Source organism: Macrobrachium nipponense, chromosome 9 (genome assembly GCF_015104395.2).
Source record: "Macrobrachium nipponense isolate FS-2020 chromosome 9, ASM1510439v2, whole genome shotgun sequence".
NCBI lineage: Eukaryota > Metazoa > Arthropoda > Malacostraca > Decapoda > Palaemonidae > Macrobrachium > Macrobrachium nipponense.
In genome coordinates, this window is record NC_061110.1 from 100,518,438 (window position 1) to 100,538,647 (window position 20,210).

Consider the following 20,210-nt stretch of genomic DNA (forward strand, 5'->3'; position numbering starts at 1 on the left):
AGACATCCACCTTCTTCCTGCAAAAATGGTTTGCCAGCCAAGGGTGGGGCCGGGTAGATAGGGGATCGGGAGGGTAAGGGAGACATGACACAGCCACCCTCCTCCTTCAAACCTGTTTGTCTACCCCAGGTGGGTGCGGGGTAGGTAGGATAGGATCAGGAGGGTAGGGGAGACAACAGCCCCAGGTTCTAGCGCGCGTAGCGTACTCCAAGAAGCTCGTATATGAATAATAGTACCTAAAGTCCCATAAAAACCTTTTGATACGAATATAGGGCTGTTGCTTCACTTCCTTATTCCTGGATAGCAATACTGACCAGTTTTTTTTTATATATATATAATTATTTTCCCACGAGTATTTCTAGTAGATGTACATATACGACTGTATGTCCCACCTGATTTCTTTGATAAATTATCCGACTTCGTTAAATATTGAAAGAATAAAATTGATTAACTAGTTTCATTTTAATCGCTTAAAGAGTAACATTTGGCTTATCTATTTTATATAAAATTCGTAAAAATTATTCATATTTTGTGTAAGATGAGCAGTTCTTAATCTTTCCAATGAATTTACTGCATTCCCTACTATCTCTCTATCTCTCTCTTTTGAAGTAAAGCAATGATTTGTCTAATAACCTTCTAAGGGGGAGAGAACGTTAAAGTCGTTCTTAAATCTTTTACTATTGCGCGTGCTTCATTTTACTAGCAAGAAAAAAAAGTAAAATAAAATAAATAAGTCAATCAATCAATAAATCAATAACTTAAAAAATGATTGTTAAAGTTACCAGAGCTTGTTTTTAAATCTTTGATATTGCGGAAATAAAAAAAAAATCATGTTCACTCAGAAAAGTAATAAGATTCGAAAATATAAATAAATAACTAAATAAATTATTTCTAAAATTACCAGAGCTTGATTATAAATCTTTCTTATTACAAAAATAAGAAAAAAAATTAAGTTAACCCACTAAATAAATAAGTTGCGAAAGGTACCTATACTTTTGTTTTTTCCCATCTGTCCATCCGCCTGTGGTGTTTGCGTATGGTAACACTGCGTCCCGGTCTTTAGAAAGTTAAACTATTTGTAAGTTTTAGGTAAATAAAAGGATATATTGGTGTACATTTCCAACTGAAAAGTGTTTTAATCATTTACTGTATGCGAATTACACCGTTAATATTCGAAATAGGATATTATTTTTAAACCCGGGACGCAGTGTTACCATGCGCAAACACACAGGTGGATGGACAGATGGAAACCAACAAGTAATGGCTGACGCATTTTATTATTTTTTTTTCCTTCCAACTTCTGCAGAGAATCATTTCACTTTCAATTGGTCAGACTTTGTGATGTACTTCGAGTCATAACAAATATTTCATTTGGAAATTCACTCGTTAAAAATTATATTCACCAAAGATTTTTGGTAAGGTGCGTCAAATGGAGGTAATGGCGTGGCATCGATTGTACTCATTATGTTACTACAAAATGTCAATTTTTTTGTCACGCTAATGAAGACAGAAGTCGTTATTACGGTGATAAAATAAATGACGTATCTCCTGGTTGATAATGTACATATAATTTTTTGGTTAGCGATTCTAAACGGAAACTTTACGGAAAGATTTACGCATAACATTTTAGTATTTCATAGAAATGAATTCTATTATAATACATCTGACTCCCTGACGAATTATCTATAGTGGGTACTTCAGTTTTCTTACGAAAAAGTAATCAAAATTATTTTTCTCATGATAAATCTCTGAAACTTTTCTTTTTGAAATGAATTGTAGTCTGATGGTGTAATAAAATGTCAAAAAAATAACTTGCACCTTAATCCTACCCCAAGCAAGGATTAATGAATGTTCTTGAAAATTTTACTTAACAGTTCTGTTATATGCAAATGACTTCATGGTTTCATACTATGATGACATTGTAATATAGGATCTTATTTTTTTATATTCATTTTTATAAATGGTTTGTAACATTTTGAGAAGGAAAAGAGTATATATCACTGTTAGATCTCTCTCTCTCTCACTCTCTCTCTCTCTCTCTATCTCTCTCTCTCTCTCTCATCTGAAATTTTATATACATTTTATACACACTGTATATAGTACATATATATATATATATATATATATATATATATCTATATATATATATATATATATATATATATGTAAGTGTTTACATAATAAAAAATATGGAATGTTAGTCCATATATATAAAAGTCTAAAACTAAAGAGGTCAACCAGATTGCTTGCAGGAATGTGATCAGACTAGAGACGCTAAAGATGACGTATACAATAAGTATGTAGGCTAAGATAACATGCCGTCACCTGTAGTCATTCAATTGTTTATAAACATTAGTCCAAGCTCCCTGCTTGAGACAACTACCCCGACCTATTATTCAAACGGCCTACGTGATCTGTAGCGTGTCTCATTCGATTGTGTGTTCGTATGAAACTATGTCATCTGATAGTATGTTCTTATAGTTTGAACTACTGTCTGTTCCTTCATAACTTGTAACAGAGATGGTAGACAGGCAGAAGAAGAGTTAGCTATCGTCATTAGAAGGACCTGTACCTCTTTACCTAAGCTTTATCATGTAGAGGAATAGGATTAGCCATCATCATTGGCAGAAGCGATCAAGCTATCGTCATAGAAGACTTGTACGATCATACTGATCTTCATCATGTAAACTTCAGAAGAATATACTATTTTTATACCTTGTGTTTTCTACAAGAACCTCACCGAACCATGAGTTTAAACACATCGTCGTAAAGATAATACCGACTTCGTAAGTGATCTACAAAACCCAGACACTCCATTGAAGATGGAAGTGCAATACCAACCGACTTAGCGTATAGATTATCGCTAGTCTAACATTACCTCATAGGGCGCCTTATCATACAAGGCAGAGCCCTAATATTTGGTGGCCAGCGGTGGGATAAGAACTCTACAACGTCCTACGAAGAAAAAACCAGATAATAAATCATGTATCATAAGAAGTCAACGACGACGGAAGCAGCAGATTCTTCAAGCAACCTAGTATCATCATTAGTGAGCGACTTCAGAAAACAACAAGATTCGTCAAGCAACTTAGTATCATCGTTAGTGAATAACTTCAAGAAACAAAACCGACGTGTCCTTTTTCCTACGACAAACGCAAGCTTCGTCTCTCATTAGAATCATTCAGAAACATCGTTAGTGAGCGTTTTCCGGCACTCCAAGAAACAAACCGAACGCGTCTGCAGCATCGGATCTTCAAGGGCTCGAATCATCGAAACAACGCGCACGGGGGAAACTGAAGCCAAACCAGGTCGTCCGCTAAATAGAGAAGGAGGACCAAGGCCGTGTGTCGTTATCGGAACACCGTGACTTCCCACAAAAGCAAGCTAAGTACAATTTTTTTTTATTCATTTGAGTTAACTTTGAGTGTTTTCCTTTGTTCAGGTCGAATTTCGTTATTCATGTGGCTGAAGTTACGAGACATTCTTAATCTTACTTTTTTACAGAAATTATCTACATCATTGAGATTTCGCTACTGCGAGTTTTTTTATCTTTGAGTGTCTGTTTCCAGAAGTTCTACTGAAATATCATAATCATATACTATGTTAATTTTATCATTTTGGGTGATTATTAATCCCTTACGTAACAAATCATAGTTAAACAGTAAAATATGCGTTTACGCAGTGACGTCTGTATTTATACAGATGCATGGATAGGGTCGTTTAAGCCGTAGTAGGATTAGAAAACACACAAAAAAAAAACAAGTGGAACACCCTTACAAATCTATATAAATTAGAGGTAACACTATTTCGGGTCATGACAATAAATGCTCCTTTGCAAAGTCCCGATCGCAGTTTTAGCCTTGAGTTTTTTGAGTTATATAAAAAAAATATCGAACCTCAATGACTCAACTAACTTTTAAAAATATGGCTGGATTGCAAGGAATAACATGTCTGTAAAAAACTTTCATCAGGCTAAATGCGCTGACCAGGATCCCTCACTATTTCAAATTTTAGCAAAGAATGAAGTACAAACAGTTAATATTGAATACAGTAGAGATAACTTGTCTTATAGTAATCGCTCAGTTCCTAATAGTCGTCATTCATTGCTTTATACGTAACCAGCAACATAATGCTAAAAAACACACAATACGTTGCCGATGGTAATAAAGAGAAGGATCCTAATTATTTACAAAAAAGAATAGAAACAGTAGCCTTTCAGAATCAAACAAGCAAACTCGGTTACTGTGTCACCTAGTCAAGCGGTCAAGGTTAGTCAAAAAAACTGCCGAAGTATTCAAAGCATAGCAAATTCCACACAATAAGCGACTCTAGCAGAGTGGGAAAAGCGATGTTGGTTCATACCAATATCTTTTTGAATTAAAGTTAAAAAGGATTTTTCCTATGAAACACACGACCGTATGAGTAATCAGAGCAGGTTTTCGTTTTAATTTTTTAATACATTAAGTTATAATAAATACTGGTGGATTAAGCCCAACTGTACGCGCCGTAAAAATTAGAATATCTTGTTTTATTTCTTTAGTACACGCAATATCTTGTATTTACGGACTCACCGTCTGTTGTTCGAACTTCCCTAATGAGAAGTCCGGATAAGCGAGCGCTTACAGATACCTCTATAGTTATAAAAAAACATGATCTGTATCTAGTGTAATTGTAAGATTCATCTAGGGGTATACAAAATATTATCTTACATCCTGCAATAAAGGCGTGTTTATCAAAGGGAAATCCTATAAACCTTCAAACATATTAAAATCCGTTTGAACAAAAATGAGACAGTTAATCAAATAATAACTTATATAAAAGAACAAATCATTTGTCTCATAAATCGTAACATTGTTCAAATGACCCAACAGAATTCTCCCACAACCGCAGTCGCAATTTGTTCACGCAAAATCTCGAGAAGCATGCACCCTCGAATGTCTTAGTGCGTGTAAAAAGACTTTGCTGGGAAATGAAATTTTAATCCTTCCCGACACTCTGAATTATAACGATTTCCGCGAACAAAGCCTAAAAGTATACATATCGTTGGATACGGAAGTTATAAATATCGCATATTGTTGTTCTAATTTTTAATCACGCCCAACCAGTCGTGGATGAATCTCTCTGATAATCTATCTGAAGTAATATCCGTAAAGTCATTCAAGCAGAGGTGATTCAGCAGAAATTTTTTTTTATCTTTTATCTGAATACCAGGAAGTTTCTCCACTAGCGAGTGATCTCTGGGAAAAAACGGATGTAATTTAACACAAAACACGGTCTAAGGACAAACATAAAAGCTATTTACGTACCTTCGTATAGATTCTCAATGAAATTTCAAAATAGAGATAAATGACGAAGTTGAAAAATGTTTGTAATAGGAGTCATTAGGAAATCAAATAGCCCATATAATTTTTTTTCCTCTCAAACGTCATGTCATAAAGGATCGGACCTTGGCGTATTCTGCGTAAGATTTCTGTCGCTTAAACAAGGAAACGACTTCCGATAGTTTCCAGTGCGATGTACCGACGACATCTTATCTCTGTTAGGTTAGAATAAATTTTTTTCACCAACTTGGACTTACTTAAATGCTTTTACCAGATACCATTACCTAAGAGTTTGTACCTCATACACCGTTTTCAGCACACCCAGGGGACATTATCAATTTTTACGTATGCCTCCGGCTTACGTTGCGCCCCAATTACAATATAGTGTTTGGAGATTTTTAGGGGATAACCTACATGCCTATATGGATGATCTTGTAATCTTTTCTAATACCTTAGAAGTACATTCACATAAAGTAGAGCTAGTGCTACAGAGACAAAGACAAATAATCTCAGAGTAAAATATCTAAATGTGAGTTTTTAAAAACCGAACATGTTTATCTAGGTTTTATGTGTCTGGTCAAGGTCTTAAAAGTAGTCCATGGTAAGGTGTCGGCTATTCATAACTTTCCGGTACTTATTAACGTAAAAGGGGGATACAGCACTTTTGCGCTGTAGTGGGTATTACAATGGTATGTAAATATGTAACTCTTCAATGATGACAGCTCCTTTAACAGATCTTACGAAGAAGAGCGTAGATTTATTATGGTCTGAAAAGCATCACAGGCGTTCGATATCTTAAAAGCGGAAAATGCAGCTTACCTAACTTAAAAATCCTGATTTAAATAAGGAATTTTTTTTTATTGCAACAGACGCCCTCAGACCAAGGGGTAAGAGGGATACTACTTCAGTAATATGATAAACAGTTCTTCCCTATAGCTTTTTATTCACGTAAACTAAAGCCCTCTGAAAGTAAATATTGCAGTAATAGGCAAGGAAGGCCTAGGTATCATTAACTCACTAGTACATCTTAAGTTCATAATCTATGGCTATCCTGATAAAGTCCTTACTGAACATGAGTCCTTTACCGAGTTTTTTCAAAGGCTTTAATCACAGTCCAAAAGGAACTCGGTGACAAATGATCATTCAGGTCTTGGGAGCCAAGATAAGATATCTACCTGGGAAAGCAAATATCATAGCTGACGCATTATCCCGCAATCCCGCACCATACCGCAAAGAACCATTAATTAGACTAAAAGATATAGAAACATCCGTACCTATTGTTAAAACCGTATCTAAACAAGAAAATTCCTTAACCCAAGAGATCGCGAGCATTGAATATCTGGGTCGGAGCGCAGAACTGTTACAAACTGAACAAAGCAAGCGTCAACAGACATAACCCAAACAATAAACACTTCGAACGGAACAAACAGAGTCAGCAGCAATAAACACCAAACACTAAACACTTCGAAACGGAAACAGGGTCAGCGGACTAAGCAAAAACAATACACACTTCGAGCAGAAACCCTAAAGCAAAAGTATACTTAAGGTATGTGTATCAGAATAATTGTAATCAAATGTAGTATTATTATGTAGGGGTCTGTGACGAGGAAAACCCGAAGAAACACAGCAGATGACTAACGACCAGGTAGTAGTAATAATCTCTTTCATACCAATCGTCATAAACTGGTTGCATTCCGTCATCCAGGGTTCCCTACTATGTCACAGAAAGCCAAAATCACTATTTTACTGGCCTACAATGCTTACAGATATAAAAAAAAAGCACATAACTAATTGTAACACGTGTCATGAAAACAAGGGATACACTAAGACACCTGTCAGTTTTAGGAGCCTATCCTGTGCCAAATCAATCCTTGAAAGAATATACGTAGATTATTAAACAGAATTACGAGTCTGACAGAGGAATAAAACACTTCTTAGTGTTAATAGTTCCTTGACACGTTATATAGAATTAATAGCACTAAAAACAAACACCGCAATTAGTGCGTTAGGAATATTTATGAGTGCTAAATCAGTAAATATGGAATTCAACACATAATAATCTGTGACTCGGGTGGTGTAAATCAATAATAATCTCCTTAACACGTTGTGTGAATTCCTTTCCATTAAGAAACCAATAATATATTTGATCACCCAGAGTCAATCGGTTTGGTAGAATAACGGATAATTAAATAGGAAGTGTCAATGTCTTACGAGTTACAACTCGTGATATTGGATCCGACCGGATTATAGCGGTTCTCGCGGTTTTTAAATGCCTTTATCATTTATATCATGTATCTATAGAATTGATGCCGCAAGTAGCCTTATTACGGTAACGACCGCTAGAACACTTTTTCCACATATTCAAAGCCAAAACCATTAATTTATCAAATATATATAAAAAAATAAAAAAATATATAAATAAATAAAAAAAAAAAAAAAATAAAATAAATATGGATACAAGTGGAGTCAATAATAATACACTCCGTAAGAAGTCGGAAGGGTTACAAATTATTAATAAAAAAAAGGAATCACGCTATAAAATCAAATAAGCAAAAACGTAACCCAAGGTTAAGTTAAATATCTAAATATATATGCGTAAAGATTCGAACTCTAACTTAACGCTTTAGTAATGACAAATAAGCTAAAAGTTCAAACCAACCTATCCAAAAACCTACTGCATATTGTCTGTCCCGGTGATTTATATTCGTAGTCAATGAAAAAAAAAAAAAAAATAAAAAATAAATAAATAAATAAACTAATAATAAATAAAATAAATAAAATAAAATAAAAGAGATTTTAAAGTCAGGAAGTCTAGAAGTGAAAATGTTATCTATGGAATAATCCTATATGAATCTTATACAGGGCTAATAATATATATAGAATTTGTATGGAAACCTTTTTCATATAGTTTGAATAAGGAATATTTATTTAACATAATGCCAACATGAAACTAATATATTGTTCAATTTTGGTACTGTTTTTTTTTTTTCAGACATTCTTCTCATGCGGGTGGAGAATTAAAACACTAAAATATCATTTGAAAATACTAAAGTCGTATCTTTTACAGCAAGTAACGTAACTCTTAGCTGGCTGAGAGCAATCTCCTGCCAAGTGACGACGTCATCATTGCCGTATCAGCATTTGTTCCTTTAACCTCAAATATCTGCTTACACAGGCTTCATCTGTGTGTCGTCTCTGCTTGCAAAAGCAGATTGACTGGAGAAAGGAATGCTTAGCCCGAACTTCTCATGGGCAAGGCAGACGTTAGGTACAAATGTCTATCCGTATGCGCAATGCAACTTTAGCTAAGGAGTTGCAATCATTTTAAAATTAATAACAAAATAAGCAAATAGAATTTCTATAACAACAAAATGAATTAATTTTTCTGAACCTCATAGACATTTAGAATTATCAAGTTGTGGATAAGAAATATTTACTTGCAACATTAGCCTATTACAATTCAGTAAATCACATTCATGGGAAAATGTCCCACATTTTCTTGGAAAACCCAAAGTTTATATATAGAATTAGTTACATAGTGGGTTTTTTTCGTTGCATCTCCTACCTATTAATAATGTTTTAAAAGTTAACCTCAGAGGATGCGCACGAGAAAATTGAATATGAAACTTTTGTTAGGGCACATAGAATCATGATTAATCTTCTCTTTGACTCTTATGTTGCCTGGCAATCTTACAATTAGCTCCGTTTTCCACTTCTTTGTCTAGTAACTTACTACCAGTAATATCGAATTTTCTTTGAGATTCGTAATGATATCTATTTATTTTTATAATTCTGGATATTTTTACAAGTCATCATAGACCTGGATAGGTTCACTCATTGTTTAATTGCCATGGATAAAAAAGTTTGTACAGCGGACTCTTTTGAATTCCGAAATATCAGCGAATTCATGTGGGTTAGTCTGGTCTAAAAGGCTCTCTTCCCTCCCCTGTATTTGGATGTCGTCTGAATTTACTTTGCCCTTGTGACAAGTATAATTTCACTTGCAGGCTGATTAATGGAACCGGTTACAGTATCCTGCAGTACGAGAGTTTCACATAGCAACTTCAAAAATCGTTCGTCGCAGCGGACGACTACAGTCAAGTAACAACCGCCTACAATGTGAAAAGGAATTTCATGGACTTCTTCGACCGACACCGTATCTCGTCGGAATTCGACTACAAAAGGGACATAACTTCCGACAATTACGACCCGAAGGATATTCAACTCTACTTTGCTGGCGAAGGACTCGTGCTGGATGATCTATTCATCGCGAACGAATCGTGTAGCTTAGGATGCAGAGAATCCAAGTATGAGCGCAAAATAGAACGTTGGACCCGCCCCAGGCAAAATTTTCCCCTTGTTTTAACCATTGAAAAAAGGCCGTTTCAATTGGCTAAAGGTGGTTGTCTGGAATTGTGTAATGGACGAAAAGTTGTTCGAAAGCTAGTTAAAAGTGAAGTAGTATAACCTCGGTCATGTATCCTATATATATAAAGTATCATGTATCCTATATATATTGATCATAAATAACAGAGTCGAAATATATCTTTGCGTGTACGCAATAGGAATCTCTTATATAAATGATCATAAATAACAGAATCTAAATATATCTTTGCGTGTGACGCAGTAGGAACTATTTAAAGTGCACATATATTAATCATAATTATATGAATCCATATACCAATGTATAAACAAATCAGGTAGCATATAATCAATCTGTTACCTTTTATCTTCCCAATTATCTGCAGTTATATATGAGTTAGTATATTGATTAATGAATCAGAAATCAACGAATCAATCAGCATAAACATTAATAATTTTATCAATTCATATATGATATTTTTTATCAGTTAAAATATGATTTTTATCATGTTAATCTTCATTCTATGCAATTATCAGAGTACATTAGTTTTAATGCGGAACGCTCCAGCGGCTGTCGGAATTCGACTACAAAAAGGGACATACTTCCGACAATTACGACCCGAAGGATATTCAACTCTACTTTGCTGGCGAAGGACTCGTGCTGGGATGATCTATTCATCGCGAACGGATCGTGTAGCTTAGCCTTAGGTTGCAGAGAATAAGTATGAGCGCAAAATAGAACGGTGGACCCGCCCAGGCAATTTTCCCCTTGTTTTAACCATTGAAAAAGGCCGTTTCAATTGGCTAAAGGTGGTTGTCTGGAACTGTGTAATGGACGAAAGTTGTTCGAAAGCTAGTTAAAAGTGAAGTAGTATAACCTCGGTCATGTATCCTATATATATAAAGTATCATGTATCCTATATATAATTGATCATAAATAACAGAGTCGAAATATATCTTTGCGTGTACGCAATAGGAATCTCTTATATAAATGATCATAAATAACAGAATCTAAATATATCTTTGCGTGTACGCAGTAGGAATCTATTTAAAGTGCACATATATTAATCATAATTATAGAATCCATATACCAATGTATAAACAAATCAGGTAGCCTATAATCAATCTGTTACCTTTTATCTTCCCAATATCTGCAGTTATATATGAGTTAGTATATTGATTAATGAATCAGAAAATCAACGAATCAATCAGCATAAACATTAATAATTTATCAATTCATATATGATATCTTTTATCAGTAAATATGATTTTTATCATGTTAATCTTCATTCTATGCAATTATCAGAGTACATTAGTATTTTCTGTAGCATAAGTATCTTAAAGAGATGAAGTGAAAAAAACTGTATCATTATATATGATGTGATCACTATTATTTACCATATCATTGTTTTATATTTTATTACTTGAAATCAATTCATGTACACAATGAATTTTTATTTACTTTATATATATATATATTCACATAGTGTCTGTATCACACTCCTATAAGTCAGATGCAAGTCAAGTGTGAGTAATATTCAGTAGCTGGTTTTGGTAGCTGACCGAGCTAATTGTAAGTGTTACATAATAAAAATATGGAATGTTAGTCCATATATATAAAAGTCTAAAACTAAAAAGAGGTCAACCAGATTGCTTGCAGGAATGTGATCAGACTAGAGACGCTAAAGATGACGTATACAATAAGTATGTCCGGCTAAGATAACATGCCGTCACCTGTAGTCATTCAATTGTTTTATAAACATTAGTCAAGCTCCCTGCTTGAGACAACTACCCGACCTATTATTCAAACGGCCTACGTGATCTGTAGCGTGTCTCATTCGATTGTGTGTTCGTATGAAACTATGTCATCTGATAGTATGTTCATATGTTTGAACTACTGTCTGTTCCTTCATAACTTGAACAGAGATGGTAGACAGGCAGAAGAGAGTTAGCTATCGTCATTAGAAGACCTGTACCTCTTTACCTAAGCTTTATCATGTAGAGGAATAGGATTAGCCATCATCATTGGGCAAGGGGGGGGGGGGAAGGAAGCGATCAAGCTATCGTCATAGAAGACTTGTACGATCATACCTGATCTTCATCATGTAAAACTTCAGAAGAATATACTATTTTATACCTTGTGTTTTCTACAAGAACCTCACCGAACCATGAGTTTAACACATCGTCGTAAAGATAATACCGACTTCGTAAGTGATCTACAAAACCCCAGACACTCCATTGAAGATGGAAGTGCAATACCAACCGACTTAGCGTATAGATTATCGCTAGTCTAACATTACCTCATAGGGCGCCTTATCATACAAGCAGAGCCCTAATATATATATATATATATTATATATATATATATATATATATATATATATATATATATATTATATATCCTATATATATATATATATATCTATATAGAATATCTATATATATAATATATATAAATATATATATATATATATATATATGAATATACTATATATTATATATATATAGATATATTACATATATATATATATATATATATATATATATATGTCTATATTCATATATATATATTATATATATATATATATATATACTATATATCATATATATATATAACTCTGTCCATATATATATACTATATATATATATATATAGTATAAAATTTTTATTATATATATATATATATATATATATATATATATATATATATTTCTATATATATATATATCTATATATATATATATATATATATATATATATATATATATATATATATATACTATATAATATACATATACATAGAGTATGTGCTATATATATATATATATATATATATATATATATATATATATATTGTCAATCGTGATGGTCTCCGCCATTTTAGCATCCAATTCGAGAGGTCCTGCCCGGGAATTTAAACGAATGCAGGCATGGGCTGCCCCTAGCCGGAGTCTCACCACCTACCCACCTATCCTAGACCAGTCTCCTCCCCGAGGTCTCTTACTTTCAGGATGCCACCGCAAGACGGCAGCGCCAAGCTGGCACCCCCCCAAATGGGGAATCATACTGCAAGTATAGGCCTAAAGCAAAAGAGACAAAAGGTTCCTGACCAGTAGAGAACCTCCAGGGGGGGGGTGTGAAACCACCCACCTTCGCAGGGGACGCGCGGCAGGAAAAGAACCGAGGCGTGGGTGGCCTTCTTCACTGTTTTGATAGCCTTAGGAGGTGGACGTGCTGGCCTCTGTCCGCCCTTCCGAGCGGCAACTGTCTCTCCCCTTTAAAAGGTAGGTGTCTGTTGTATGAGAACCTCGTACCCTAACCTATCCTTCCTCCTTCCCCATGATAGCATCCCATCCTTCCCTCCTATCCGTACAGAAAGAAATCCTATCCACCGATCCTTTGTTTCCTCTCCCTCTCCTGCCCGCCGGCGTGCCCTCGTGGCGGCCTTGCCCAAGACCGTCTCCCCTCAACCTGAGCGCAGTCTCTCTCATCCATAATGTCTAAGTGCTAACCGTTTATAATTAGCAGTCATAGCCAAATGTGTAATTCCTATAAGACTTATTGCTACGTCCATTAGTAGAAATAATCTGTATAAGTCAAATAGTGCAGTGTAAGAAATTGCTAAGTGGATTAGCGTATCTGTGCATATTAACTAGTCTTTAATTGTCGTAAATTTCCCTTTCAGGGACGAGAGTACATTTGCTGAGCTTCCACGTAATCTGGTTACGAACCGGATATCGTACACCTTCCACTCCATAACAAGCCCCACCCCTTGCAGCTTCAAGCTCCAGCGGTTAGCCACGGTTAACCAGAAAATTTATGTATCCGTTGTGCCTTCTTAATTGTAAATAGAAGTAAATACATTATTGCCGGTATTCAGTGTCTATATGCGGCTGGCGACCTCCCACTTCCCTTAATTATATAAATTAGGATATACGTTTGCTAATAATAAGTACTTATGTGCAAAGGCAGCGTAAAATCTTAAAACTGTCGACCGAAGCCAAGATTCGCTAAGATAGTTGGTTAATATCTTTGTTTTAAAGTAAATATTCCCCTTTCTATCTTTGGTGACTGAGACGAACCTTAACTTCATTTTGAGTAAATTATATTATAACTGGAGTTGGAATCGTGGAAGCAAAACAGCCAAGAAAACTTTAATATTTCGTTAAAATCTCTCGTAAGTGTTAACAAGGAATTTGCATAATAATAAACAGGGCAGATAGGAATAAATTCCCGCTAACGTTCGTAATCATAACGCAAAAACGATCACTGTGTTTAACGTTCATTTTTACATCCTAAAGTGTAAAGTGAGTGCGTTGGTTGTGAAATAGTGTCGTTTAAAATCCCGCGGAAAGTGTATGTGTGTGTGCACGCACGCTGCTAGCTCGCAGGGCAGCCAACCGTCACGTGTTTAAACGACTTTCCATAACGAGTTACAATATCGTCCATAAGTAGTAACGGAAATCGTCGTGTTAGGTTGTTCTTAGTGTAATTGTGTAAATATTGTGGGATTTCAAAGTAATTATGATTTAAGATTTTTTTTTTTCTTTTACGGGACTTAGTTTTGCACAGTTGTAAACAGAGGGTAAACCTGGGAAAGTCTAGCCCCACACACACGTAAACGTAACCCCGAGCGGAGACACGGGTGTTTTGTTTGTTTTTGTTTGGTTTCTCTTTCGAGGCTCCCGACTTTACGTGTTTATGTTAATAGGGCAAACTTTTTTAGTGTGAGGAGAAGGTAAATAACGGTATATGCTTTGTTACTTTGTAATTTTTTTTTTTCTCTCTTTCTCACTTAAGTGTGATAGACATGTGTAAATGGTTGGGAAAGGAATAATTCCTGTGCGGTGGTGCTAGATCGTTCAGGTTAAGTTTCATATCATTATAATGTGTGGATCTTTCTAAACTATTGGGAGACATAATTCATTTATTTTAAGTGAAGGGATTAGTTATTGGGGATAATCATCTCTAGTGAAGCAAAATTAATTAGCGTTTCATTGATTGCCAGCTAAACCAAAATAGCAGTTCCTACGCAATCTTAACTTACGCTTAACCCCCCCCCCCCCCCCCCCCCCCCGGGGGCAATTTAAAGTTGTGTTATTTTAGACGTTTGTTTACCTTTGGAGTTTTTATTGCTCCTTTAAACAGACAGCCACAACTACAAACCCTAATTTTAATAGCTAGCCTAGGGGATCATCCATCGCTTTGATTCCTGCCGTAGGTCTATTATTCTAGCTAGCCTAGGGGATCATCCATCGCTTTGATTCCTGCCGTAGGTCTATTATTCTAGCTAGCCTAGGGGATCATCCATCGCTTTGATTCCTGCCGTAGGTCTATTATTCTAGCTAGCCTAGGGGATCATCCATCGCTTTGATTCCTGCCGTAGGCCCATTTTTCCTAGCTAACTTCAGGATCACCCATCTTTGTGAACCCTGTTTACGGCTTAGTGCCATATAGCTTACAGGTACACCTCTTGCTGTGTATTCCTGTCATTTGCGCACCTCGACAGTGTAGTCTTTTCCAGGTACAATTATTGGTCGTGGTGCCACTTTGCACCGCTTTATCTGTATCCTTCCTGCTGCCAGACTTCTGCTTTGGCCAGAGTGTCTTTCCCTTCCGTGCAATTGTTGAGGGTGATCCAGTAGTCATTTCAAGGAAATTAGCAAAATGCCCACCACTGAGATCCAGGCTATAATGGAATTGGGAAAGAGGCTCGGGTATGATGGAACAGAATTGCAAGAATTTGTCCGAGAAACCCAGGCCGAAGCCAGGGATCGAAGGCAAGAGGAGAGAGAAAGAGAGAAGGAACGGCAGGAGCATGAATTAAGGAAGCAGGAGCATGAATTAAAGATGCAGGACAAAGCCATTGAATTAGCCCAGCTCCAATCCTCACAAGCTCCACCTAATGGTACTCCGCTACCGGGGCCCGGCTCTCCATCCTTGCCTGTCCATACTCTCATTCCTCAGTGGGACGATAAGGATCCCGTAAGGTGGCTACACGAAGTGGAGTCAGTGTTCCAGACATGTGCTGTGGCAGGGGAGATGAAGGCCCTACTTCTGGCCAAGCATATGCAGGGAAAAGGGAAGGCTGCTCATTCTGCCTTACCCGTTGATCGACAAGGAGATTTCGGGGCTGTCCGGAAGGCCGTGATAGAGGCTTACAAGCTGAGCCCTGAACATTGGCGCCGTCAGTGGCGTGGGCAAGTTAAGCCCTCCACGCAACCTTGGGCTGACTGGGCTTTTCAGAAGGATAGGCTCTATACCCTCTGGCTTGGGGCTGCGAAGTGCACTACCATCGAGGACCTCCACGAGCTTGTCAAAATTGAGGATTTCCATAGGCATGCCCCACCAGAGCGCTCTCTCTATATTACCGAGAAGAAGCCAACAACTTTAGGGCTTTGTTGCGAGTATGCCGATGAATACGAACTCGTCCGGCATAACTCAGGGTCCCAGCGCACTGCGCCACCCCCTGCCACTGCTCTGGCTGGCAAGTCTAAGCCCAAGCAAAAACCATCTTCTTCCGCCAAGTGCAACCTCGGTGGCAAATCCAACCACACTGACGCAGACTGCCCGACAAATCAGTCAACACCAGCGGCTGCCCCTTCGGATACGAGCCCTCAGTCCAAACACAAGGGTAAAGGGCCAAAAACCAAAAAGGAGTTTTGCCAAAGCACTGTGGAGGTTTGCAAGGTCTACGGCCACTAAGAAAACTACTCGCAGTGCCCTAGCCGAACCTCAGCTCAAAACCCAGTTGTCCTCTCCATCGCTACTCTAGGCGCATCGCGGGGGCGGCCTGCAGAAGGGGAGATCACCGTAGCCCCACTTGAAGGAGGCACCCCTCCACAGTTGGTCCGAGCATTCGAGGATCCAGGTTCAGATGTTTCCCTAATCTTGTGGCACCAGGTACCCGCTGGCGCCCAAGTAACCGGCAGGATGAGCGTATGACTGTCCGGTGGATTGAGAGAGTCACCAGGGACCTCCCCACGGTCGTGTTGAGAGTGACGACGCCCCAGCTCAGCCAAGAGTGCAGGCTTGGAGTCACGATTGACTTAGGCCGTGAGGGCTATGACCTGCTCCTGGTAGGGACCTCCTCCTGGAGGGAGTGCAGTGTGTGCCCTTAAGGTGCATGACAGCAGCTGAGCCTGAGCCTGAGCCTGACCCCGAACCTTTGGATGTAGCACCTGTAGAAGGTGACAAGTGGCTTGTGGCATTGACCTGGGAGAATTAACCGGGGCAAAAGGAGGAGGATCAAGAGCCCTCGTCTCCCAGCCATGAGTCCGAGCCTCGTACACAGACCCTACTGTGCTGCTTACCACCTCCGTGGATAGCTCTCCACCAAGCACCAGCTCAGGGGACCCAGGAGGCACCAGTGAGGCTCCCGTCACCCCAGCCACCCTAAGGAGCAGGGCCGAGCTCATCCGTTACCAACAGTTGGATGAGACCCTTAACCCTTATTGGGAGGCAGCCTATTTGGATGAAGCAGAAATAGTGAACCTCTCTAAGGAGAACTTCTGTTGAAGGATGAGGTGCTCCTCAGAGTCACCCGAGGTGCCCACGAACCTGCTGAAGTGCTACACCGGCAAGTAGTTGTTCCCCGTAACCTTAGATTACTGTGTTGTTGCATGGCCCATGAGGGACTGGGAGGACACTTTGGTGTGAACGCACTACCCAGCAAGTCCAGCGTCAATTCTTCTGGGCCAGGCCTGCCCAAGAGTGTTAAGGCTTATGTAGCCTCCTGTTTTGCCCTGCCAGGTCGCTGGGAACCCAAACCAGTAGTGCCAAGGGCGCCTCTCCAGCCCATCCCATTCAGCGGGCATTCCCTTCCATGATGTCTTGGTAGATTATGTGGGTCCCATGCCACGGAGTAAACGTGGAAATTGTTACCTACTGACGATGATTGATCGGTTCACTCGATACCTGAAGCCGTTCCAACCCGAAGTGCCAACGCCCGCCACGCTGTCAGAGGACTGACCCAGTTCTTTTGTAGGTTTGGTTTCCCTGCCACCATTCAGTTCGGACAAGGGCTCCCACTTTCATGGCAAAGGAGTTTAAGGAGGCGATGGCCTGCCATGGCATTCGCCACCGGACTCTACAGCCTACCATCCAGAGAGCCAGGGCCTTGTGGAACGCTCCCACCAGACACTGAAGACAGTCTTGACCAAGTTGGGAGAGACTGGCTCCCCTGACTGGGAGGAAAATTTGCCCTACGCTCTGTTTGCCCCTCCGCCAGGCACGTTCAGAAACCACCGGGTACAGTCCCTTTGAGCTGCTATATGCTCACTCCACACGTGGCCCCTAGATATACTCTACGAGGGCTTGGGAAAACCCCACCAAGGCCTCCTGGCTGGAAGAGCTGCCAGAACATACAGGCTTAAATTACGGGTTGCATGGGATGTTGCCAAAGCTTCAGAGACGGTGGCGCAGAGCAGTATGAAGAGTCGGGTGGATCGGGAGACTCAAGACCGGAGTTTTGAAGTGGGAGACCAAGTTCTGGTTCTCCGCACTGGAGAGCGGAGGCCTCTAAGCACAAGGTCATGGGCCCCTACAAAGATTCTGGAAAAGAAGGGCCACATTAAACTATCTAGTGATTGCGGCACTAGGCGGGCTAAGTGGCTCCACATCAATCTCCTTAAGCCCTACCACCAGAGGGGCGAAATGGTGGGGACAGTCACCCAGGTTTCCTCACCCCAGAGTAATTCGGAGGTCCTAGCCAATTTTGAACTGATCACTCCTGCACTAGATACGGCGAAGAGAAATGACATCAGGGAATTACTCCTTCAGCATCCACAGGTCGTGCGGGAGGGAGACGCTAGGTAGCACCCAGCTCTTGGAGCACAAGATTGAATTGCTTGAGGGAACCAGCCCCATTCGGCAAAATTATTACCGGCTTAACCCCCCAGCGGGCGGTAACGGGTGGCGGCACAGGTTAAACTACAACTCGACTTAGGTCTCATTGAGGAGAGTGAGAGCCCTTGGGCATCCCCTGTAGTCCTGGTGCCAAAGGAGGGGGGAGGAGACCGACTCTGCATTGACTTTCGCAAGTTGAATGCAGTGACCAAACCGGAATCCTACCCGCTCCCGCGCATCGAGGATTGTTTGGAGAGCCTAGGCGAATTCCCATTCCTAAGTAAGATAGACCTAGAGAAGGTTACTGGCAGGTACCATTGGCCAAGGAGTCACGGCCCCTGACTGCATTCATTACACGGACGGGGCGCTTTTACCAGTGTCGGGTGATGCCTTTTGGTCTACGGAACGCACCTAGCTGTTTCCAGAAACTCATGAACAAGGTGCTAGCAGGGATTCCTAATTGTGTGGTCTACCTAGACGACATTGTCATCTACTCCAAAACGTGGGACGAACACCTCCAGACCCTAAAGAAGGTGCTGGGTGCACTCCAGAAAGCCAATTTGGTCATCAACCTGAAGAAGTGTACTTTGGGAGTGTCTGAGATCACATACCTGGGCCACCAGGTAGGAGGGGGCAAAATAATGCCAAAGGATGCCAACATTCTTGCTATACAGAATATGCCCTTATCCTAAAAACTAAGAAGGAAGCCCAACGGTTCCTGGGGATGGTGCAGTACTTTAGGAGATTTGTGCCAAACTTCTCCCAAGTAGCTGCTCCCATCACTGACCTATTCAAGGGGGATAACCAGTTCCGCTGTACAGAGGAGTGTCGGGAGGCCTACGACCATCTGAAGAGGGTCCTCATGAGTCGCCCGGTGCTCCGCACACACTGATTACTCTCAGCCTTTCTCAATAGCAGTTAGACGCCCAAGCGATGTAGGGGTGGGTGCGGTCCTCCTCCAGGAGGAAAACCAGGTGCGTCACCCTGTCTCCTATTTCTCAAAGAAATTGAACCCAGCTCAGACGAGGTATAGTACGATCGAGAAGGAGCTACTTGGCATGGTCTTAGCCCTAAACATTTTGAATCCTACCATGCTGACCATAAGTTCCCACTGACTGTCCTGACGGACCATATAATTCCTTTAATCTACCTCACTCAGTTCCGTAACAAGAATAAGAGGCTCATGAGGTGGTGTATGGACCTCCAGGACTACAATTGGAAGGTTGAGCACATCAAGGGCACGGACAATAAGATGGCCGATGTGCTCTCTCGGCATTAGTGCCCGATGCACAATGCCATGTATATATAGAACTTAGACTGTAGGTTGTATGAATGTTGTATTGAGCTTTGGTGGCCTCCCCAGCTTCACGAACTGAGGAGACATCCTTGGCCCCATTTTTGTTTGTTCATGTATTTACCTCTGTCATTTTGGATGTATTGAGCCTTGGTGGTTTCCCCCCTTTCCCCAGCTTTACAAACTGAGGAGCCATCTTGGCCCCATTTTTCTTTATTTATTTATTTGTTTTATTTTGTGTCCTCTTATTTTAATATTTTTTTTTATTTATGACATTTGCTTTGTTTTGCTTTAGTTAGCGTCATGCCATTATTTGTTCCTTGCTTAGGTTCCATATGAACTCAATGAAAATTGTTTCATGCATGTCGCTGTGCTGGGTCAATGTT

General features: G+C 39.5%; 1 protein-coding gene across 1 annotated transcript; it reads left to right on the forward strand.

The window, feature by feature from the left end:
* The first annotated feature begins 17,204 nt into the window (after positions 1-17,204).
* Positions 17,205-18,872, forward strand: LOC135218160 (uncharacterized). Its single transcript, XM_064254310.1, has 3 exons — positions 17,205-17,262; positions 17,983-18,476; positions 18,609-18,872. Exons 1-3 carry the CDS (start codon positions 17,205-17,207, stop codon positions 18,870-18,872), a joined length of 816 nt encoding a protein of 271 aa, XP_064110380.1.
* Positions 18,873-20,210: the final 1,338 nt, after the last annotated feature.

Coding starts and splice junctions, on each gene's coding strand:
- LOC135218160 (XM_064254310.1), top strand. CDS start 17,205: ATGAGGTGCTCCTCAGAGTCACCCGAGGTGCCCACGAACCTGCTGAAG. Junction 17,263..17,982: donor CCTGCTGAAGTGCTACACCG/GCAAGTAGTTGT, acceptor CGTGGCCCCTAG/ATATACTCTACGAGGGCTTG. Junction 18,477..18,608: donor TCCTTCAGCATCCACAGGTC/GTGCGGGAGGGA, acceptor GTGGCGGCACAG/GTTAAACTACAACTCGACTT.